General features: G+C 40.0%; 1 protein-coding gene across 1 annotated transcript; it reads left to right on the plus strand.

The window, feature by feature from the left end:
- Positions 1-14,741: 14,741 nt before the first annotated feature.
- Positions 14,742-15,677, plus strand: LOC133256619 (olfactory receptor 1J21-like). Its single transcript, XM_061431396.1, has one exon. It carries the CDS (start codon positions 14,742-14,744, stop codon positions 15,675-15,677), a length of 936 nt encoding a protein of 311 aa, XP_061287380.1.
- The last annotated feature ends 6,376 nt before the right edge of the window (positions 15,678-22,053 follow it).

Consider the following 22,053-nt stretch of genomic DNA (forward strand, 5'->3'; position numbering starts at 1 on the left):
AATCTTCCTGCAATGCCACAGATCTCGTTTTGATCCCTGTGTCAGGAAGATTCCTTGGGAAGGAAATGGCAACCCACTCCAGTATTCTTTTTTTTTTTTTTAATATAAATTTATTTAATTGGAGGCTAATTACAATATTGTATTGGTTTTGCCATACATTGACATGAATCTGCCACAGGTGTACATGTGTTCCCCATCCTGAACCCCCCTCCCACCTCCCTCTCCATCCCATCCTTCTGGGTTATCCCAGTGCACCAGCCCCGAGCACTCTGTATCATGCATCAAACCTGGACTAACCAGTATTCTTGCCTGGAGAATTCCATGGAGAGAGGAGCCTGGTGGGCTACAGTTCATGGGGTCACAAAGAGTCAGACATGACTCAGCAACTAACACTTTCACTTTTGTACCTATACTGGGAATTGCTATAGAGAATGTATATGGTAGAACACGAGAGTAAAATTTTGCCAAAGTTTTGCAATTATCTTTGGTAGCCTTGTAGATAATGAAATGTGGACCAAAACCAAACACAAAGAATCATCCCTTGATGAGACGTTACAATATGGCAGATGTAACTCTGATCTCCCATCCTTTAGATAGTAGCTGGATGGAAAAAAAGCTTATTTTTCCCAAAGGAATCGTCTTGGAAAATGAATATGGAGAAAAAGATATTTCTGTGTTAATTTTTTTGTGAAATACATTTGTGTGGAAAGTCTTCCCTGATATTAAAATTGTGTTAATTAAGATAATGGGGGAGGGGGTCTCAATGGAAAATTTCTCTGTTGTCCAAATAAGACTCCTGCATGTCTTATTTCTTCATTTTCATTTACAGTGTTATTAGGGTGTAATTGACATATAGTTTTTAAATGTTCAACTGAAGGTATCTTGACATCCACATGTGGAACAATTATCATAATCAACATAACGATCATATCTATAATCCTCAAAGGTCACCTTGAACAGTTTCCTCATATGCTTTTGTAAGCCTGCCCTCACTTCATTTATACCTAATATTTTAATTTGTGTCTTTTTTCTTAATCAGCTTCGTTGACAAATTTGATTATTTTCTTCAAAGAACCAATTTTTGCTTTTATTGTTATTGTATATTGCCTTTTCTGTTTTCTATTTCACATATTCCTGCTTTTTTATTATCATTTTCTTTGTTTTGCCTACTTTGGGTTTTGGATTCATAAAAGACCCTGAATAGCCAAAGCAATCTTGAGGGGAAAAAAAAAGCACTTGAAGCAGCACATATCATGATTTCTAACTATATTACAAAGTTATAGTAATCAAAACAGTATGACGTTAGCTTAAAACAGGTGAATAGATTAGTGGAACAGAATAGAGAGACTGGAAGTATTTATAAACCTACACGCATATGGTCAATTAAATTTACCAAAAAAGTACCAATAATATACAATGGGGAAAGGACAGTCTCTTCAATAAATAGTGTTAGGAAAACTGGACACCCACATAAAAAAGTGAAACTGGACTACTATCTTATACTCCTAAAACAAGTACAAAAATTAGCTCAAAATGGATTAAAGCCTTGAAACCATAAAAATCCTAGAAAAAGACATAAGCAACAATCTCCTAGACACTGTTTTTGGTGTGATTTTTTAAAATGTTGACACCAAAAGCAAAGGCAACCAAAGCAAAAGTAAACAAGTGGTACTGCATAAGTTTATAAAGCTTCTGCCCAGCAAAGGAAACCTCCACAAAATGAAAAGGCAACCTAACAATGGGAGAAAATATTTGCAAATAATATATCTGATAAGGGGTTAAAATCTCCCCAAATTATAAACAATTTCTACAACTCGATGACAATCAGGCAATCCAATAAAAAAAAATGAGCAGAGGATATGAAATGGATATTTTTCCAAAGAAGACATATAGGTGGCCAATAGGCACATGAAATGATGCTCAACATCACTAATCCTTGGTTTTGTTGCTAAGTTGTGTCCAACTCTTGTGACCCCATGGACTATAGCCCACCAGGATCCTCTGTCCATGGGATTCTCCAGGCAAGAATACTGGAGTGGGTTGCCATTTCCTTCTCCAGGGGATCTTCCTGACCCAGGGATAGAAACTGGGTCTCCTGCATCGCAGGTGGACATTGGGAAAATGCAAATCAAACCATAATGACAGATCACCTCACTCCTATTAGAATGGCTATTATAAAAAAGACAACAGTAATAAGTGTTGGCAAGAATGTGGAGAAAAGGAAATGATTGTGTACTGTTGGTGGGAATATAAATTGGTGCAACTGCTGTGGAAATAAGTATGGAGGTTCCTCAAAAAATTAAAAATGAAGCTACCATATAATCCAGTAATTTCACATCTGGGGTATTATCCAAGTAATATTTATTTGAAAAAAATTATATAAATTTATTCCATAGAAAATGAAAACAGTAATTTAAAAAGAGATATACACATCCAAATATTACAGCATTATTTACAATAGCCAAGATATGGAAGGAACCTAAGTGTCCATCAGTGAGTGAATGGATAAAGAAGATAATTGTATATATATCTGTGGGTGAAATGGGTAAAAGGCATCCAAGGTGTAATTTTCCAGTTTTAAAATAAAGAAGTCTTGAGGGTGTAATGTACAGCATGGTGACTATAGTTATTAATAATAATACTATATTGCATATTCAAAAGTTGCTAAGACTGTAAATGTCCACATCACAAGAAAAAATATTTTTGTAACTATGTATGAGGACAAATGTTAACTAGACTTATTGTGGTGATTATTTTATAATATATAAATATCAAATCATTATGTTGTACACCTAAAACCAATATAATATTATATGTCATTATACCCTAATTCTAAAAACTCTTATAAAAGTATAAAACAATTCTGATAAAAAACATCTCTTTTTAAAAACCTAAAGAGCATATTATCTTTCATGGTAACATTTTACGCTTGCCTTGAGAACCCCATGAACAGTATGAAAAGGCAAAAAGATAGGACACTGAAAGATGAACTCCCCAGGATAGTAGGTGCCCAAAGCTGTGAAAGATTGAGGGCAGGAGGATAAGGGGATGACAGAGGATGAGATGGTTGGATGGCATCATCAACTTGATGGACATAGGTTTGAGTGGACTCTGGGAGTTGGTGATGGACAGGGAGGCCTGGCGTGCTGCAGTTCTTGGGGTAGCAGAGTTGGACACGACTGAGCAACTGAACTGAACCAAGATTTTTAATGAGACAAAGATTAATAATTTTTACTGTACTTTCCAACCAGAGCCTTTATACTAGTATGATAAAACTGGCAGTGCTCAGATCAGATCAGATCAGATCAGTCGCTCAGTCGTGTCCGACTCTTTGTGACCCCATGAATCATAGCACGCCAGGCCTCCCTGTCCATCACCAACTCCGGGAGTTCACTCAGACTCACGTCCATCGAGTCAGTGATGCCATCCAGCCACCTCATCCTCTGTCGTCCCCTTCTCCTCCTGCCCCCAATCTCTCCCAGTATCAGAGTCTTTTCCAATGAGTCAACTATTTGCATGAGGTGGCCAAAGTACTGGAGTTTCAGCTTTAGCATCATTACTTAATCTATGAACATTATAATCTCTACAACATAGTTTTGGTCAGATTCTCAGTCACGGCTACTCTGCAAACACCCAAGGTAAAGGGAAATGCTTCTATTTAGGGTGCTGTAAGGGCACTCTGATGCTTGTACTTATATTTAGGTCTTTGGGTTTCTTGCTTGCTTGTACATACTCTTTGGGTAGTCAGAATCAGCAATCCCACCCCATAAACATTGTGATTATTGTGTTACATTAATGACTCTATGCCATAGTGAGCTGATATTCCAATGCTTTGTCCTCCATCTCTGTTATGTATCCAGCCACCACCAGTGATAATTTGAACAATCAGGATGCTGCTGCTGCTGCTGCTAAGTCGCTTCAGTCGTGTCCTACTCTGTGCAACCCCATAGACAGCAGCCCACCAGGCTCCTCCATCCATGGGGTTTTCCAGGCAAGAGTACTGGAGTGGGGTGCCATTGCCTTCTCCGAATCAGGATGCTGCCATATCCCAAAGGTTATCTACCACTTCTTGTCATGAAGGTGATTCAGGTGCTTTTCAAATATATGAGCAACCCAATCTCAGAATTCTGGTTTTAGTCTGTCTGTCCTTTAGCATGGACAATGCGTGCTATCAATTACTATTTTATGTAGTGTCCTGACAACAAACAATTATACACTCAGTTGGTGAGGAGATACCATTCATAGTTATGAACACAGAAGATGTGAAAGCACTGTCAGCATAGTTAACGCACTTAGTCATATCCAACTCTTCATGACCCCGTGAACTGTAACCTGTCAGCCTCCTCTATCCATGGAATTTTTCAGGCAAGAATATTGGAGTGGGCTGCCATTTCCTACTCCAGGGATCTTCCTTACCCAGGGATCAAACCTGTGTCTCTTGCATCTCCTGCATTGGGAGGCAAATTCTTTACTACAGCACCACTCTTAGTATAAGCCATGAGTATTCTAGCTGTGAGCAAGAGGCTACTTGAGATGAACTACAGCCTATAGGTACAGGACAAAGGCAAAACACACCCTACTCTGGCAGAGAAGAGGAAATCTCAGCCTCAAATCTCCTCCCATGGGTTAAACCTACAAGAAGTCAGAGGCCCAAGAATATCAGAAACAAGAAAACCTAGGTTTGAAATGACACTGAGATAGAAGGAAATAGTCCTAAATGTTATTGTTTTGAAAAATATAGAAAATAACCTTCAAATATATATCCAAAAATTCAGAGAAAAGAAAAATAGGTAAGTCACCTTGGGGCATGTATACTAAGTAGCTTCAGTCATATCTGACTCTTTGTGACACTATGGACTGTAGCCCACTAGGCTCTTTTGCCTATGGAATTCTCCAAGCAAGAACACTGGAGTGTTTTGCCATGCCCTCCTCCAGGGGATCTTCCCAATCCGGGATTCAAACCTGTATCTCCTGTGACTCCTGCATTGCAGATGGATTCCTTACCACTGAGCCACCTAGGAAGCCCCAAGTCACCTTGGTAGCAGTGTTAAATAGTTTAACTTGAGATGGAAAATCAGTCAAAGCAAGTGAAATAAAGTGAAATGTTCAGAGGGAATTGTTACAATCTACTGCATAAAGAAAGGCAATGCCAAAGAATGCTCAAAATACCACACAATTGCACTCATCTCACATGCTAGGGGCTTCCCTGGTGGCTCAAAGGTTAAAGCATCTGCCTCCAATACAGAAGACCCAGGTTTGATCCCTGGATCGGGAAGATCCCCTGGAGAAGGAAATGGTAAACCATTCCAGTATTCTTGCCTAGAGAATCCCATGGATGGAGAAGCCTGGTAGGCTACAGTCTACGGGGTCACAGAGAGTCAGACACGACTGAGTGACTTCATCTTCACCTTCACCTTCACATGCTAGTAAAGTAACTGCTCAAAATTCTTCAAGCCAGGCTTCAGCAATATGTGAACTGTGAACTTCCAGATGATCAAGCTGGTTTTAGAAAAGGCAGAGGAATCAGAGATCAAATTGCCAACATCCACTTGATCATCAAAAAAGCAAGAGAGTTCCAGAAAAACATCTATTTCTCTTTATTGACTATCCCAAAGCCTTTGACTGTGTGAATCACAATAAACTGTGGAAAATTCTGAAAAAGATGGGAATATCAGACCACCCGACCTGCCTCTTGAGAAACGTGTATACAGGTCAAGAAACAACAGTTAGAGCTGGACATGGAACAACAGACTGGTTCCAAATAGGAAAAGGAGTACTTCAATGCTGTATATTGTCACCCTGCTTATTTAACTTGATGCAGAGTAGATCATGAGAAATGCTGGGCTGGAGGAAGCACAAGCTGGAACAAGATTGCTGGGAGAAATATCAATAACCTCTGATATGCAGATGACACCATCCTTATGGCAGAAAGTGAAGAAGAGCTAAAGAGCCTCTTAATGAAAGTGAAAGAGGAGAGTGAAAAAGTTGGCTTAAAGCTCAACATTCAGAAAACAAAGATCATGGCATCTGGTCCCATCACTTCATGGCAAATAGATGGGGAAACAGTGGCTGACTTTATTTTTGGGGGCTCCAAAATCACTGCAGATGGTGATTGCAGCCATGAAATTAAAAGACGCTAACTCCTTGAAAGGAACGTTATGACCAACCTAGATAGCATATTCAAAAGCAGAGGCATTACTTTGCCAACAAAGGTCTGTCTAGTCAAGGCTGTTGGAGAAGACTCTTGAGAGTCCCTTGGACTGCAAGAAGATCCAACCAGTCCATCCTAAAGGATATTGGTCCTGGGTACTTTGGCCACCTGCTGCGAAGAACTGACTCATTTGAAAAGACCCTGATACTGGGAAATATTGAGGGCAGGAGGAGAAGGGGATGACAAAGGATGAGATGGTTGGATGACATCACTGACTCGACGGACATGAATTTGGGTAAACTCTGAGAGCTGGTGATGGACAGAGAGGCCTAACCTGCAGTGGTTCATGGGGTCGCAAAGAGTTGGATACGAATGAGTAACTGAACTGACTGACTGACTGCGTAATTAGTATTTACTTGTGTCCCTCCAAAATTCATACATTGAAACCTATTCCCCAATATGATGGTATTTAATGTTAATTAGGTTATGAGGGTGGAGCCCTCATGAATGGTATCAGTGCCCTGTAAAAGAGACCCCAGAGAGCTCCCTTGCCCCCTCTGCCAAGTCAAGACACAGCAAAAAAGATGACTATTTATGAACTAGGAAGCAGGCTTTCACCAGACACCAAATCTCTAGCATCTTGGTCTTGAACTCCCCAGCCTCCAGGACTATGAGAAAACAATTTTTGTTGCTTAAGCTCCCCAGTCTTTGGTATTCTGTTATAGTAGCCCAAACACATTAAGATATGCTCTTATCTACAAAAAGAAGAAATAAGATGCAAGGTGGCCAAGATGGCAGAGTAAGAAGACCCTGAGCACCTCTTCTCCCACAAGCACACCAAAATTACAGCTATTTACTGAGCAGCTATCTAAGATAATGACCTGAAGATTAGCAGGAAAGATTTTCCACAACTAAATATATAAAGAAGGAAACAGTGAGACAAGAAGGAGGGGAAGGGATGTGATATTGTCAAAATCCATACCTCTGGAGAGGTGACCCACAAAAGGGAGGATAATCACAATTGGAGAAGTTCTCCCCTAAAAGCCAGGAGTCCAAGCACCACTTCAGGCTTCCCAGCCTGGAGGTTCTGCACAGGGAAGACAGGCTCCCAGAACGTCTGGCTTTGAAAGCCAGCAGGGCTTGCATGTGGGAGAGGGCTGTAGGAAACAGAGACTCTACTTTGAAAGGGGACATGCTAAATCTCACATGATCTGAGTCCCCATGCAGAGACAATAATTTGAAAGGAGCCCCTCAGATTCATTTGTGGATCTTGGAGAACCTCCCAGAGAGACAGGACTCCATCTGGGAGCACAGAGGCTGGCAGCAGCCATTCGTAGAAGCTTGTTCTACCATAAGAAGACCAGTGCTGGCAAGTGCCACGTGGGGGTTCTCCCTCTAGTCCATTAGCACCAGAGGTTTACCCAACCACCAGTCTCAGGTCCCCCAACAGCCAGTGGCCTAGTTACCCCCACAAGTGGGCTGGCAGCAACCCAGGGATGACAGTAGTTACACCAGACCTGGCCCCATCCAGCCCCACCCAGTTGGAGCCAGCAGCCAACATATGAAGTAGAGCCAGGCAGCCAACTGGCTAAGGGAACAGTCTTACCTACAAGTTCCCTCAATAGCCAGTCCTTCCACAGCAGAAGGACTCACACAGCCCACATAGGCGGCATCCGTAGAACACATAGCTTAGATGGCTGGGGGGTAGCATGCTGTTAGGCACTTAGTGCATGTGGATAGTCCTATGTAGGATTACTTCTCCAATACTTGGAAGCATAACCAATGTACCTAATACATAGAAATAAATACAGAGAATTAGGCAGAAGAGGAGAAAGAAGAATATATTCCAAAAAAGGAACAAGACAAAGCCCCAGAAGAAGAACTAAGGAAAATGGAGATAAGCAATCTAACAGATAGGGTTCAAGGCAATGGTCACTGTCATTTAATCACTAAGTCATGTCCAACTCTTTGTGACCCCATGGACTGCAGCATGCCATGCTTCCCCGTCCTTCACCATCTCCCAGAGTTTGCTCAAACTCATGTCCATTGAGTCAGCAATGCCATCCAACCATCTCATCCTCTGTCACCCTCTTCTCCTCCTGTCCTCAATCTTTCCCGGCATCAGGGTCTTTTCATATCAGATGGCCAACGTATTGGAGCTTCAGCATCAGTCTTTCTGATGAAAATTCAAGGTTGATTTACTTGAGGATGGACTGGTTTGATCTCCTTGCAGTCCAAGAGACTCTCAAGAGTCTTCTCTAACACCACAGTTCAAAAGCATCAGTTTTTAGGCCCTCAGACTTCTTAATGGCCCAACTCTCACATCCATACATGACTACTAGAAGTGCCATAGCTTTGACTAGATGGACATTTGTCAACAAAGTGATGTCTTTGCTTTTTAATACACAGTCTGGGTTTGTCATACTTTTCTTCCCAGGAGCAAGCGTCTTTTAGTTATGTGGTTGCAGTCATCATCGACAGTGACTTTGAAGCCCAAGAAAATAAAGTTTGTCACTATTTCCTTTTTCCCCATCTATTGGCCATAAAGCGATGGGACTGGATGCCACGATCTTAGTTTTTTGAATGTTGAGTCTTAAGCCAACTTTTTCACTTTCCTCTTTCACCTTCATCAAGAGGTTCTTTAGTTCTTCTTTGCTTTATGCCATTAGGGTGGTACCATCTGAATATCTGAGGTTGTTGATATTTCTTCCAGGAATCTTAAAGATGATCAATGAAATTAAGAAAAGAATAGATGAACATGGTGAGATGCTTATGAGTTAGAAAATATAAAGAAGAGAAAAAAGAATACAAAACAGATCTCAAGAGTACAAAAACTGAAATAAAAATACACTAGAAGGAATCTATAGATCAATAGATTAGATAATACAAGAAAGTGGAAATTACCAAGGTGAACAGAAAAAAAAAGAAAAAGAATTTTTTAAAATGTGGATGAGTTAAGAGATTTCTGGGACAACTTAACGTTCACATTATAGGGGTCCCAGAAGGAAAAGAGAGAGAGAAAGAGTCGAGAACTTATTTAAAAAAATAATTTCTGAAAACTTCTTTTACCTGGGGAAGTAAACAGATATCTAGATCCAGGAAGTACAGAGACACTATACAAAGACACATTATAATTAAAGTGACAAGAATAAAAGATAATGAGAGAATGCAAAAAGCAACAAGAGAGGGCTTCCCTGGTGGTTCAGTTGTTAAGAATCCACCTTGCAATGCAAGGGACACCAGTTCGATCCCTGGTCCGGAAAGACCCCACATGCCTCAGAGCGACTAAGCCAGTGCTCCACAACTGCTGAGCCTGTGCGCCAGAGCCCATGCTCTGCAATAAGAGAAGCCACCTCAGCAAGAGCCCTGTGTACTGCAGTGAACAGTAGCCTCCCTCAGTGAAACCAGAGAAAGCCTGCGTGCGGCCATGAAGAACCACTTATAGTCAACAATCATAAAATAAATAAATCTTGTTTTAAAAATCAGGAAGAGAAAAGCAGCTAGTTATGTATATAAGACTAGCAGCTGATTAGTCAGCAGGAGCTTTGCAGACCAAAAGGAAGTAACATGACATATTCAAAGTTCTGAAAGAGAAAACTACAACCAAGAGTACTATATTCAACAAGTCTACCATTCAGATTTGAAGGAGAGACAAAGAATTTCACAGACAAGCAAAAGCTAAAAGACTAAAATGGCTTTCAAGAAATGATAAAGGGACTTCTCTAAGCAGAAAAGACCATAACTGGAAAAATGAAAATGACAAAAGGAAAAATCTTGTTGGTAAAGGCAAACATAAAGTAAAAAAAAAATATGTAAAATGGGCAGCTAGTGACACCTGTCATTAAGCACAGGAAGCTCAGCTCAGTGTTCTGTAACACATAGATGGGTGAGAGGGGGGTGGGTGGGAGGGAGGCCCAAGAGGGAGACGATATATACATATATATATATGTATATGTATGTGTATATATATATATATATATATATATGTAGCTGATTCACTTCATTGTACAGCAGAGGCTAACACAACATTGTAATGCAATTCTAGTCCAATAAAAATAATAAAATCACCAGACATAAAGCTGGTAGAAAGAGTAAAAGAAAAAGCAATAGAATCATCTATAGTCACAATAGGTAGTTCAGGGATGCACAAAATACAAGGATGTAAAATACGATGCAAAAAAATTAAATGTATCACATATGATATTATACGTGTTTCAATGCCATTCTCCCAAATCATCCCACCCTCTCCCTCTCCCACAGAGTCCAAAAGACTGTTCTATACATCAGTGTCTCTTTTCTGTCTCGTATACAAGGTTATTGTTACCATCTTTCTAAATTCCATATATATGCGTTAGTATACTGTATTGGTGTTTTTCTTTCTGGCTTACTTCACTCTGTATAATAGGCTCCAGTTTCATCCACCTCATTAGAACTGATTCAAATATATTCTTTTTAATGGCTGAGTAATACTCCATTGTGTATATGTATCACAGCTTTCTTATCCATTCATCTGCTGATGGACATCTAGGTTGCTTCCATGTCCTGGCTATTATAGCCAGTCCAGGTTCGATGCACAATACTGGATGCTTGGGGCTGGTGCACTGGGATGATCCAGAGGGATGGTATGGGGAGGGAGGAGGGAGGAGGGTTCAGGATGGGGAACACATGTATACCTGTGGTGGATTCATTTTGATATATGGCAAAACCAATACAATATTGTAAATTTAAAAAAATAAAACTAAATTAAATTTAAAAAAAATTAAATGTAGTTGGAGGGAGTAAGAATGCAGGGTTGTTAGACTGTATTCAAACCTAAGAGATCATCAACTTAATCATAATGTGTAAACGAACTGTAGTCCATTCCCCAGGGTCCAGTTGTGGTGACAAGACATAAAATCCCTCAATCTTTTGTTCAGAGAACAAGAATATTAAAGTGTTTCTGGTGTTCTTGAAATAACATGGAATCCAGAAACAAGAGACTTCAGTTAACTCACTCAAGCTCCAGTTTGGTTTGTTATAGACTCTGAAACACATTTTCCCCAATGTCAACTGAGAAAGCAAAAAGCTCTGTGAATCACCAAGTTCCTAAAAGTTGCTTTGTGGTTATTATCCATTATACCTCTGGGGTGAACTTTCCTATTTCCTGCTGTCAACAGACAGTTCTTCCCTCAAGGGAACCAAAGACAATGAAGGAATTATTTCCCATTTGTCTCTAGACAGGAACTAGCAGTGGGGTTTCCCCTCCCATCCCCAATCTGGTCCTCTCCATTATTCATAAATTTAAAAGCCACTCCCATTGCTCAGGGGATATAAGAAAATGTGTGTCAGCACGTTTATCTTATTTGGTTTTGAACTCTGAATTCTTCCCTTCGCAAGGCTTCTTCGATATCCTTAGAGCCTCCACTGTCTCAGTGTACAGTTTGTCTTCTAGAGAGAAATGGAAGAACATTCCCATGCCTTGTAGCTGAAGGTATATGTGCTAACCACCTAAGAGGCAAGAGTAGGAGCAGAATTTACTCAGTACTGTGATACATGTTCAGAGAAGGCAATGGCACCCCACTCCAGTACTCTTGCCTGGAAAATCCCATGGACGGAGGAGCCTGGTAGGCTGCAGTCCATGGGCTTGCTAAGAGTCGGACGCGACTGAGCGACTTCACTTTCACTTTCATGCATTGGACAAGGAAATGGCAACCCACTCCAGTATTTTTGCCTGGAGAATCCCAGGGACAGAGGAGCCTGGTGGGCTGCCGTCTATGGGGTCGCACAGAGTCGGACACGACTTACGCGACTTAGCAGCAGCAGCAGTGATACATGTTTGTGTGTGTGTCTCCAATATGTATTATTGATCCCTCTTGTAGTTCTACCACTTTTCTCACCAGCATATAACAGACAGTTCCATGTAGAATAATCTATCTCAAACTGATCCTCTAGCCAATCTTTGAGAGGGTAGGGAAAACTGTATCTCTTCTTACTTATCTTTCTTCCTCATTGTTGTCTTTTTGGCTTTTCCTCTAAATTTTATCCTAAATCTGTGATGATCTTCATTTCTGCTGTTATGATTCAGGTGTAAGTAGGTATTCTTTTGTACCTGAACTACTGCAATAACCTCCTGTTAAAATTTTTGCTAACACTCTTGCCTTGCTGTTAATGTAATCTGTTCTCTATCCAGTAGCCAGCATACAACTTAGAATTTTTCATCCACTCCTTTACTTAAATATTTTCATCAGTGTCTATTGCTCTGAGAATAGAATCAAAGCTTTCAATTACAGCAGAAAAGGTCTTAAATAAGCTGACTCCTAGATAATTCTCCAACCATGTAAGTTTCCTGTGCTTACATTGCTCCTGAATTTTACCTATTCCTCAAACACCACAGTCCTGTATTATCCAACCTAACTACAAAGCCTGTTTTTATAAGCTTTATTCAACAGGATTTTTATTATCTAGAATTCACTTTAAAGAACCCGTAAGAACAGACTTCCTCACCACCTTAGCTTGTAGTTTAACAAAATCACTGCAGATGGTGATTGCAGCCATGAAATTAAGACTCCTTGGAAGGAAAGTTATGACCAACCTAGATAGCATATTCAAAAGCAGAGACATTACTTTGCCAACAAAGGTCCATCTAGTCAAGGCTATGGTTTTTCCAGTGGTCATGTATGGATGTGAGAGTTGGACTGTGAAGAAAGGTGAGCGCCGAAGTATTGATGCTTTTGAACTGTGGTGTTGGAGAAGACTCTTGAGAGTCCCTTGGACTGCAAGGAGATGCAACAAGTCCACTCTAAAGGAGATCAGTCCTGGGTGTACTTTGGAAGGAATGATGCTAAAGCTGAAACTCCAGTACTTTGGCCACCTCATGCAAAGAGTTGACTCATTGGAAAAGACTCTGTTGCTGGGAGGGATTGAGGGCAGGAGGAGAAGGGGATGACAGAGGATGAGCTGGCTGGATGGCATCACCGACTCGATGGATGTGAGTCTGCGTGAACTCCAGGAGTTGGTGATGGACAGGGAGGCCTGGTGTGCTGCAATTCATGGGGTCACAAAGAGTCAGATATGAACTGAGCGACTGAACTGAACTGAACTGATTACTATCATGAATTTTAGCCTCCAATAGCATTTCTAGGAATTTATCCTACAGATATATAAGCTAATGTGAAAAAGGCATTTGAACAATGTTACTAATGAGGTATCATTGGAAATAGTAAAATATTAGAAACAATCTAAATGCCCATAGACAGCTAGTTAACACTTTTATTGTGATAAACTGATTAGTATTAGGGTAGTAATAATTAGCAACACTGAATGTGTAATTCATCTAAGGTAATAATATTAAGTAAATAGGATTTTTTAATGCAGTAAATTGGGGAATATAGAAATTGTAGAGATAACTTGAGTCAAATTGGGAGAACTGGTAGATAATGCAAACTTCAGTTAACCCCCAGCAGAAAAGATGAGTTCTGTTGTGAGATACTTTCTCAGCTCCCAAAGAGAGAGAGAGCTTTAGAATAAATGTGCTTATATAGTATACGGATTCTATTTTTCAGTCAACAGACCAACCACCATGTTCTCTTTCTCTATTATTTCATGAGCATTCACATGAACAAATCTAATTGACATGAAGAAGAAAGAAAAATGATAATGTTAACAAAGTGTTAAAAGTGTTAGAATACAACAAGGAAATATCAGTTATGAATCACTGGCATATAACTTAGGTTAGGACTGTGAAAGTTATTCAGTAAATTATATAGGCCAGATACTTAAGATGAGCTTTTTTTTTTTTTTTTTGGCAGATCCAGGACATGATTGGAAAAAGCCAAAGCATTTACTGGTGTTTTGAAAACTTGAATAAAATGATCTGGTTAGAACTGAGGGAATAAGTTTGGAATTTAAAAGGGAAACTGTTTTTTTTTTTTTTTCCTCCATGTCCCATGAAAATCTCTCTACAAAGAATGATGGCAGATTGAAAATCTTGAGGAATGGAAAGGCATTTTCTTAAGAGAAGAACTGATTATATTACATGGTGTGTCACTTGATCTTTTATGTTATTGACAAAGACTTCTGTCTTTAGTGCCTTCATTTGATCAGTTACATGTTTTCACCAAGTCTCCAAATCCCAATTTCTGGGCGATACAGAGCAGTCCATTGGTTTGTCTCATCTTGATCCAATCCAATCAAAGTATAAGCTAAAGTGTGTGAGAGGCATGTGGAAGGTTAAGAAAGGCCAACAGACCAATTGTAGAGTCTCTACTAGTATTTCTAATAACTGGTTACTGACATAGCCATGCAGGCTAATATTGTATTAATAATCTCAGATTTCTGTTATAAACTTCTGAACTCCTCAGGTTTGAGCCTGATTTGATATAATAATAATACTAATGTTATGTGGTTTCTCCAAAAGAAATAGTGCTGGTTTCTAGGTGGACATTTTTATCCAGACCATCACTAGTCCATAGTGGAGCAAAGAGCATGAGCCATTCAGGTTAAGATTCACGTACTGACTTGTTCCAAAGTATGTTTCATTATGTGATAGTCATAATGATTTCTCATGCTTCCACATTTTCGTCTCTTTTTTTCATCTCCAGCAAAAGAGACCATGGGGAGGGAAAATCAGAGCAGCATGTCCGAGTTCCTCCTCCTGGGGCTCCCCATCCAGCCAGAGCAGAAGGGTGTGTTCTTCGCCCTGTTCCTGGGCGTGTACCTGGCCACGGTGCTGGGCAACCTGCTCATCCTCCTGGTCATCAGGCTGGACCCTCACCTTCACACCCCCATGTACTTCTTCCTCAGCCACTTGGCCTTCACTGACATCACTTTTTCATCAGTCACAACTCCAAAGATGCTCATGAATATGCAGACACAGAGTCAATCCATCTCGTATGCTGGGTGCATTTCCCAGGTGTATTTTTTCTTAATGCTTGGGTGTCTTGACAGCTTTCTTCTCACCTCAATGGCCTATGACAGGTATGTGGCCATCTGTCACCCCCTCCACTACATCACAATTATGAGTCAGAGCCTGTGTTTCCTGTTAGTAATTGTGTCCTGGGTCCTGTCCTCTGCTAGTGCCATCTTACACACCCTCCTCCTGGCCCATCTCTCTTTCTGTGGAGACAATCTTCTCCCTCACTTCTTCTGTGACCTTGCCACCTTACTTAAACTGTCCACCTCAGATACCACAGTCAATGAGCTGTTTATCCTCACTGTGGGAGTGGTGGTCATTACCCTGCCATTTGCATGCATATTGGTCTCTTATGGTTGCATTGGGGCAACCATCCTTAGGGTCCCCTCCACCAAGGGACTCTACAAAGCCTTGTCCACATGTGGGTCCCACCTCTCTGTAGTGGCTCTGTACTATGGAACAATTATTGGACTGTACTTTTTCCCCTCATCTAATAACTCTAATGACAAGGATGTTATTGTGGCCATATTGTACACTCTGATCACTCCCATGCTAAATCCTTTTATCTACAGTCTGAGAAATCAGGATATGAAAGGAGCTCTGGGAAATATACTTAGTAGAGGAACATTTTCTTAAGGATAACCTTTGTTTCCCTATTAATTGAATCCCACACACATGCTGTGAGTATCCTTTCCTCTCTGATTAGTTATTTCTTAGTGAGTCTCGATGTGGCCTTCTATCTTCAGTCTCTGCTTCAGCTTGGACATAGCTTTCTTCTCTGTTTAATTTTTTGCTCATTATAGAGAGGGAAAGATTTTACAAATATACCTGCACAACTACCATTTCCTTCCCCTCTCCTTTTTTCTGTGGTATTCATTGTTCCACAAACATTGAAGAAAAAATTTTGTAGTCACAACTCTCACTATTTTGGTGAAGGGGTGTGGATAATTTACAGACCTTATGTAACAAAGCATTTTTCCCTTCTCAAGATAACAAAAATATTATTTCTGGTTGGCTTGTGATTTTATTTTTAGTTTAATTCCATAATACATTTATAAGTTCTCTTTTGAGTGACCTTAATTAGAAATCTAGTATTAATTCTATCTGTAATTTCTTATCAAATTATTACTATGGACTCTGTGGGAGAGGGAGAGGGTGGGAAGATTTGGGAGAGTGACATTGAAACATGTAGAATATCATGTAAGAAACGAGTTGCCAGTCCAGGTTCGATGCGCGATACTGGATGCTTGGGGCTGGTGCACTGGGAGGACCCAGAGGGATGGTGTGGGGAGGGAGGAGGGAGGAGGGTTCAGGATGGGGAACACATGTATGCCTGTGGCGGATTCATTTTGATACTTGGCAAAACTAATACAATTATGTAAAGTTTAAAAATAAAATAAAATTTAAAAGAAAAAAATTATTACTATATTTTTACTTTTAAAACAACCTCCTGTTACATTTTTAAAATCCCTATCTTTTAAGCTTTCATTGAAACATTTCTTTTTCTGTGGCTATCTTTTTTTCACAAATATAATTATATATATTTAAAGTGTACAATGTGAAAATTTGATAAACCAGACAACAATAAATGCTACATGGCATCACTTATATGTGGAAACTTTTTTAAAATGCTGATTTCATAGGAATAGAGAATAGAATGGTGGTTACCAGGGGCAGGGAGTAAAGGGAAGTGGGTAACGTAGGTCAAATGGTTCAAAGTTTTAGTCTGAAGAAGAGTAAGTTCTGAGGACCAAGTGTAGTGTGATGACTAGTTAATAACATGGCATTGCATACTTGAAAGTTTCTGAAGATAGTTCACAAGCATTATCACTACACACATGAAAAGATTAACTAAAGGAAGTGATAGGTGTGTTAATTATCTTAATCTTGGTAATCATTTCACAATATATATGTATTTCAAATCATCACATTGTGTACTTTTGTTTATAATTTCTTATAAAAGAAACACTTATCTGTATTATTCTCTATGGCTTTTTTGTTTATTTTCAGCATTATGTTATTATGAACAATGTAGCAACAAATATTTTTGTGCATTACTTATTGTGTATAAGCAAGAGATTATGTACATTATATACTCAGAAGAAGAATTATTGGATTGTAGATGTGTATGTTCAACTTAATTATCACTGCTAAATCTTCTGAAATAGTTGTACCAAGAAGTCAATTTGAAAAGACTACATACTGTAGGATTCTAGCTATATAAGATGCTAGAAGAGGCAAACTGTAGAGAAGACAAAAATTTCAGTGGTTACCAGGGGTCCAGAGTTTGAGGTGGGAGAAGGATAAATAGAAGAGAGGGGATTTTTAGGGCAGTAAACTATTCTGAATGATAATATACTAGTGCATACATGTCATCATATATTTTCCAAAAATTTTAAAACTGTACAACACAAAGAGTGAATTCTAAACATAACTATGAACTTTAATAAAATATATCGATGATGGTTCACTCATAACAAATGTACCAAATGGATGTAAGATGTTTATAATTCTCTCCCCACATAAGGGTGGGGGAGAAGTTCCTGGACATTTTCTGCTCAATTCTTCTTAGACCTAAAACTACTCTAAGGAATACTCTATTAATTTTTTTTAAAGTTATACTAATTTAAAACTCCATTGTCTGAATATGAGAGTCCCTAATATTTTACTTCTTCAACAATAAGTGAAGTGAAGTTGCTCAGTCGTGTCTGACTCTTTGCGACCCCATGGACTGTAGCCTACCAGGCTCCTCCCTCCATGGGATTCTCCAGGCAAGAGTACTGGAGTGGGTTGCCATTTCCTTCTCCATTCTTCAACAATACTTGATACTAATAAATTTCTAAAGTTTTTGCAATTCTGGTGAGTAGAAAATTATATCTCATTGTAGTTTTACTTTCTATTTTTCTGGTAATTGATGACATAGAGCATCTTATCTTATGCTTATTGAATGTTTGTGGCAGAGACGGCTAGCTGTCCACCAGAATTTCTGATCTCTTTCCCAACTGTGAAGCTGGCTCTGGGAGACAGCTGCCACATTTCCTGCTAATCTGGGTGTGGCTCCGTGGCATGTCCTCCCCACTGGAAAAGAATGTGTGCTATTTCCTGGCTGGAATTTTAAAGAAGGATGTGTGTCTTCTCCATTGTCTGGAAGCAGATTTATCTGCAGTCCTGAGAGATGGGTGGTCTTGGTCCCTCATTTACCACATAGTGAAATGCCATCTACCCACTAGAAAACCCACTTTGCAACATTTGAGCAGCCATCATTGTCCCTACTGGTACAAGATTTTCTTCTGTGAAATAAATGATTATGTCTTTTCCTGCTTTTCTGTTGAGTTATTTCTCTTTTTTAATTGCAGTACAGATGGACTTCATATAATCTTGAAATTAATCCTTTGTCACATTTGTATATATTGTAAATGCTGTCCATTATTGGAAGCTTGCTACTTTTGCTTCTTACTTTCTATCCATGTCTTAATTGTAAAGTGATTTGAGTTATTAACGTATCATTTTGTGATTTGCGTTATTGACTTTAAAGTGCTTCCTTGAGAAAGTCACCCTGAAAATGGCAACTGTTGTATTTTACAGACAACAAGAAAGGGATGTGACATCAGAAAAAGTGTAGGGTCTGAAGAAAGGTGGACTCAGATTTTTTGTCAGCATCATGAACGTGCATGCTGCTGCTGCTAAGTCACTTCAGTCATGTCCAACTCTGTGTGACCCCATAGACGGCAGCCTACCAGGCTCCTCTGTCCCTGGGATTCTCCAGGCAAGAACACTGAAGTGGGTTTCCATTTCCTTCTCCAATTCATGGAAGTAAAAAGTGAAAGTGAAGTCACTCAGTCATGTCTGACTCTTAGTGACCCCATGGACTGCAGCCTTTCAGGCTCCTCCGTCCATGGGATTTTCCAGGCAAGAGTACTGGAGTGGGGTGCCATTGCCTTCTCCATGAATGTGCATAAATAGTAGGAATACCCCACTGTAATATCCTCTAATACAATTTACTATAGGTGGGTTCAACATTAGGTGGGTCTGCCTTGTACAGGGTAGAGTTGTTTAGCAAGATAATCTACAACAAGACAGTTATGGTATGTGGGTTAACTGACTGTTACAAACATCACTCCGGTGGGGGATGTTGAGAGTCAGGGGGGCTGTAGGTGTGCTGTGACAGGGGTATATAGGAACTCCATGCTTACACTCAATTTTGCTGTAAACCTAAAACTTTTCTTAAACAGTAAGATCTATGATTTAAAAAAAAAAAAAAAAGACAGTTATGGTACTGCAGTGTCAGTGTCAATGTCTTTCAAACTCAAACATCAATTAATATCAACTGAATACACATGGACACTGGATGACGAACAGCTGTTATGTGCAAGGCATTGTCCAGAGTCCAGGGGAGGTTCGTGACTTTGGAAAATAGCAGCAACTGAGTGTCTAGAGTAAAACCCATGCCCCTGACCTTGTTAATACAGCACAAGAGCCTGAGCTAGGTGTCATCAGAATAGAATAATAGAATATCAGTAGTATATCTCTTGCTAACAACTGAACAGGCTTCAGTTTTTGTAGCACTTTGGACATCCATGCCTCAGTAGTGTTTTGTTCTAGCATTTGGTAGTATATTGTGTGATGTTCAGTGTGGTTTATATGAAATATATCTGAATTTTTTAAAAGCAAAAAAAGGTCTTCCCTGACTCATGTACATAAAGATAGTGTGACATTTATGTAGAAATTAAAAACTTTGCCTCTAGTTCTTGTTATTTTTTGGCTATACCACATGGTTCGTGGGATCTTAGTTCCCTGACAGAGATCGAACTGTGGCCCTGGGCAGTGAGAGTATGGAGCCCTAACTACTGGGTGCTCAAGGAATTCCCTGCCTTTAGTTCTTAAAACACATGGAGTTGTTTTTAATGCAGTAGGAAATAAAGATTTAGTGTAATGTTTCTTCATAGTAATAAGGAACTTCTAAAATTTAATTTTGAAAGAGTTCATCCTTTCTTCACTACTCTACGATAGATGTCCCTGACTAAAATTGAAAGTATTTCAATCTGGCAATTTCATCTCTATGCCATAAAATAGACTCAGATAAATGACGAGTAATTTTGATGTGGAAGTATCCCATAAGGATTTGCTCAGAAGAGCAGAACAAAGGTGCTTGCCTAGCCAACTATTGCAAAGCTGGAGAACGAAGGTCAGAGGAGAGGTCCTTGAAGGTTAAAATAGCCACAACTAAAGATTTCAGCCTAAAATGCAAAATAGATGGTTTTAAAAGTTTGATGGTTAGTAGCTGAAAAATCTCAAGAAATACTGACAAACTCCTCAAAATGTCTCAACCTGCTGCAGCCGTGCAGGCAGCTTTTAGAAGCCCACTGGGAAATTTCTGTGCACTTCACTTTTGCCTGTGTCTGCCTGTAATGTAATTACCTCCAGAAAGTAACACCTTCTCCTTTTCTGCCTTGTAAATTTCTTATGAGTTCTCATTGCAAAGCATTAAACTTGAACAATACAAAAAGGAAAAATCTGGAAATGTTTTCCAGCCTCACCATTACAAGGAGGGGAAGACTTAGCAGTGGGTGATGATGATGCTAAATTCGCAACAGACAGTCTAATAGTGCATAAGGACAAGAAAGGTGGGGTGGGATAGGAGGCTGCAAGTCCTAGGAAGAAGGTGAGGGATGTGTGATTCAAAACCACCCCAAATGAGCCCATTTTAGACCAGCTAACCTTGTGTCTCAGCTGGTAAATAATCCCCCAGCAATGCGGGAGACCCAGGTTCGATCCCTGGGTTGGAAAGATCCCCTAGAGAAGGGAAAGGCTACCTACTCCAGTGTTCTGGCCTGGAGAATTCCATGGAGTATACAGGTTTCAAAGAGTAGGACACGACTGAGTGACTTTCACTTTTCAAACTGCAGCTGGCCACAGAAGCATGAGTGAGACCAGCCACATCCAGAGAAACCGCCATTCTGAACTGAATCAGCCAAGCCTCAACCAACCCTCAGAATCATAAGTAACATAAACATTTTCTCCAAAAGAAACATCTTTACAAAAACCTCTCATGTCCTCCTCTTAGCACTTTTAGGATCTAACAGTCGAGATCCTTAGCCTCCTTCTAGTTTGGGAGTCTCAGGAGTTATGAAATTGATTATTGGACATTTCCTATAAACATCTTCACTTTATGTCTTCCAACTCACTTTGGTACCTGGTGTCTATCAGATCTTGGTTCCTCAGTGGAAACAGCCAGTTTGTTGTCCTGAAACACATTGCCCCCTCTACCAGTGATCATCAGGGTGAGATAGAATGTGTACGTCTGGATAATTCTGATTTGTTAAGTCTCAAGTAAAGAGACATCTTCTCTAGGAAGCTTTTCATGTATCCTCTACCACTAGGCTGAGCTAACTATTCCTCCTCAGGACACAGTGTCCCGCATACATGACTACAGTCCTTGACAATTCCAATGCAGGAGATGCAGGCTCGATCCCTGGGTCGGGAAGATCCCCTGGAGAAGGAAATGGCAACCCCCTCCACTATTCTTGCCTGGAGAATCCCATGGACAGAGGAGCCTGGCGGGTTACAGTTCATGGGGTTGCAAAGAGTTGGACATGACTGACCAACTAAACAATAACAACAAACCACTCTGGAGTCAGACAGCCAAGTTTCAATCCTTCTTTTCACTGTGATCCTAAAGTGTTCTCCACCTCTTTGAGCCTGAGTTTCTCAACGTGTCTCTGAGGGTTGCTGTCGGGATGAAAGGAGAAGATTTTATCACATAGTAAATTCTTTGACTGGCACCTGAAACAATAGAGGTGACATTTATTTTGTTGTTGATTATCTGCAAGGGTCTTGGAAGAAAGTAAGTGTGGGTTATATTCCTGAAGGACAAGAGAAGTACATTTATTATGTGGGAAGAGAAAAATCGAATATGTTCTGGGGAACTTCCCTGGTGGTTCCACTGCAGGGGATGTGGGTTCGATCTCTGGTTGGGAAACTTAAAAGAGCCTGCATGCCTTGCAGTGTGGCC

Source organism: Bos javanicus, chromosome 11 (assembly GCF_032452875.1).
Source record: "Bos javanicus breed banteng chromosome 11, ARS-OSU_banteng_1.0, whole genome shotgun sequence".
In the NCBI taxonomy this organism is placed as follows: Eukaryota; Metazoa; Chordata; class Mammalia; order Artiodactyla; family Bovidae; genus Bos; species Bos javanicus.